The sequence below is a fragment of the Limulus polyphemus genome, unplaced genomic scaffold (genome assembly GCF_000517525.1).
Source record: "Limulus polyphemus unplaced genomic scaffold, Limulus_polyphemus-2.1.2 Scaffold6511, whole genome shotgun sequence".
NCBI classification, from domain to species: Eukaryota; Metazoa; Arthropoda; class Merostomata; order Xiphosura; family Limulidae; genus Limulus; species Limulus polyphemus.
In genome coordinates this window covers 35,653-38,799 of record NW_013672121.1, presented here as the reverse complement: position 1 = coordinate 38,799, position 3,147 = coordinate 35,653, and the positions used below count along the sequence as shown (strand labels likewise).

The 3,147-nt window shown below is 33.9% G+C and overlaps 1 protein-coding gene across 1 annotated transcript in view; it reads left to right on the top strand.

The window, feature by feature from the left end:
- LOC106473804 (microtubule-associated protein Jupiter-like) overlaps positions 1-2,826 on the top strand; it is a 14,269-nt gene extending 11,443 nt beyond the window's left edge. Inside the window, exons 3-4 of the mRNA XM_013934478.2 lie at positions 370-674; positions 2,319-2,826. Of these exons, the coding sequence (XP_013789932.1) occupies positions 370-674; positions 2,319-2,419 (406 nt within the window). The 3' untranslated portion in view covers positions 2,420-2,826. The remainder of the gene's footprint in view (positions 1-369; positions 675-2,318) is intronic.
- Positions 2,827-3,147: the final 321 nt, after the last annotated feature.

Genomic DNA, 3,147 nt, shown 5'->3' with positions numbered 1-3,147 from the left:
TTTATTAAGTAAGGACTTGTGTCGTTAAAGTTTCGTCGGAACGAAGTTACGGAAAAAATCAATTAACAAACGGAGACGTAACAGTATTTTAATTTTAAAAACTTGTAGTTTCTTGTTAAGTGAATTTTACAAGTTTATTTTCTCTAGGACTACTTTATGTCAATAAATACCATGTTATTTTTTATCCTTCGAAAGAACAATTTAGATTTATTTGTAAGCTGATTCATCATAGCAAATAAGATGATCGTCTGACGTGATGAATTTATCCACTTTTATAATAATCCATTTAACCCGATAAAGAATATTTAGACAATTTCCCACAAGAATTTTGTTTTCAACAATTCTTACCTTACTTTCTATGACGTGCAGAGTTCGTCAGCCACCAGGTGGAGAGAGTAGCGACATCTTTGGTACCGCAAATGGTGAAGTAGAGCATCAAACTCCAAGTCCGCATGTAGTTAAAAATCTAATGCAGTCGAGAATCTTCAGTCAAGATGGCGATATTACTCCATCACCCCAATCAAGACGACAAAATCAAAGCGGTGACAGTCAGAGTCGACTGTTTGGACCTCCAGAAGAAGACAATTCACCAAGGAAGATAGTTGATCGCCTAAAATCCAATATATTTTCTGAAGAAGAAAGTTTGAATGAAACCCCAAACTCCAAAAAGAATGGCAAGTACATTTTAACTATATCGATAAATGAATGATTTTGGTTTTCGTTTACACAGATAAAAGATTTTTAAAAGATTTCGATTTTTCACACAAAATTAAGGTTATTTTGGATTTTTAATAAAATGGGGTGTCCTGATAGCATACTATCAACAGCACTCTCCGCCTTGGGCTACTGTTCTCTGACCGAACACAGTGGGATATGACTGTCACTCTTATAGCACATACACGCAACCCTAAAGCACATAGCGCGATTTTGCGATAATGGAATGCGAACCACGAACCCTTGTATTCATATTCCTAACCATTGTGATTAATATTCCAGACACCTAACCACTGTGGTTCATATTCCAGACACCTAACCACTGTGGTTTATTCCAGACACCTAACTACCGTGGTTCATATTCCAGACACCTTACCACTGTGGTTCATATTCCAGACACCTTACCACTGTGGTTCATATTCCAGACACCTAACCACTGTGGTTCATATTCCAGACACCTTACCACTGTGGTTTATATTCCAGACACCTAACCAATTTGGTTCATATTCCAGACACCTAACCAATTTGGTTCATATTCCAGACACCTAACCAATGTGGTTCATATTCCAGACACCTAACCGCTGTGGTTCATATTGTTCAGCGAAGTTGTTATTCTCTACATGCCTATATTCCTTTGGCCTGGAACATATCGACAATGTTTAGCGAAGTTGTTATTATCGAGAAAGGTTAGAGGGGCATCCTGAAAGTTCTTAATATTATCCAATTCAAAATGAAAGCTTTCTAGTGATCACCTTAACAAATAGTCATGTGTATATGTGCTGTTGACGAGAGTATCTCGATACAATGTTCAAGGATGACACCATAGCTTTAAACTTTTCATTAAAATATTAGGGCTAAAGCAGTAAACTCATAGCTAAGCTGAGTTTTAATCTGTTCAACTTTCACTCGGAGACTACTTTAAGCAACGAATTTAACTTAGATCTGAAAATAATTTAGATAAACAACTACGATATCCTCACTAAGGTGTGATCCAAAATAGTTCGCTTGGAACCCGCTATTTGCATGCTTGCTCACGCGAGTTTGTAGCCATCTTGTGGGCGATCCAATATAACACAAGGAACAATTATTACATGTAAATGGTTAGACATCATCAAATAAATAACCTCAACAAGATAAGTAAAACTTATTTAGGCTGAAAATTAAAGTCAGTATATTATTTTTACAATGTAAATGAATATACATAGTTGAATATAATGCATGATTTGAGTTCATTATTTTATCTTATTTTTTTGAATCATAATCTACATCTGCAGCATTGATATTTTTACCTGATGTGGCGCCACCTACACAAATATTTGAGTCCTTGAAACCCTTATTGTTCTCCAGGGTATGTATAAACAACAACAACAAAAACAACAAAAAAACAGCATTAACACTTTTCTAGGATTCAAGGCGAAGAAAATGTTTATTACGTTAAAAAAATAAATTTTGATCATGAGAACACTTCATTAGATTTTAATTTTTTTAGTTTTCTGATAAAGTTTTTGTCCACTTAGGATGCCCTGTAAAAACATTGTTACGAACGATATCTGTTCTCGTGTTCAAAACGAAATAAAGTTGTTGTTTTTTTTGTAATGTCACAGATTCAGAAGATCAGACTGATGACGATAAACAAACGACTCCTGAGAAAGTACCAGTACGCACTAGAATTCCGCCAGGAGGCGTTTCATCCGGAATATTTTAACAAGGGGGAGAGTTGTGTCTGAAAAGGCGTGGGGGCATGATTCTGTAAAATGGTTTTACTGTTCCAGAGATCGATATTTTGTATTTGATGTTAGATTGAGACTTAATCGGTTCCCATTTTATTACGTGTTCTAATTTCTAGCTTTTGAAATATTAGCTCGAGTTTAGCGTATGAGAAGAAAAAGATCAATCAAAAAAAGCTACGTAGTAAGCAATGAATTTTGACAAGCACATTTACTGATTATTATTTTTTAAAATCGTTTGAGGAGAAAGAAAACGTACATTTTTGTCGTAAAATAAAATCGTGAGTAAACGTTTGTCTCTAAATATACACAATCCTGCTAAACAATTAAGATCTACCTTTATCGAGCAAGAGTTAATTAAACCAAAGGCTTTTGTATTACTTACGAGACAGAGCACGTGGCATGTTTTTTATTGTTGTTTTTTTTATCTACCAACCGTATAAAGTATTATTGAATTCAATTTTTTTAATACCCTTAGTTTTTGCTACGTGTTTTCTATTCTTTTAAATGATTTTGTATTAACCGTTTTTAATTATCTTATACCAGTAATAATGTATTACAATCGTTTTATGATCTGATTTTTTTTATAAATTTCTCGGTTTGGCTACACTTTGAAATAAAGTATTTTTCAGAAAAACTTAATCAACCGTGATTCCTTGTTTCTGTTTTGTTAAAAAGAAAATAGCACATTATTTAAAACTGTAAC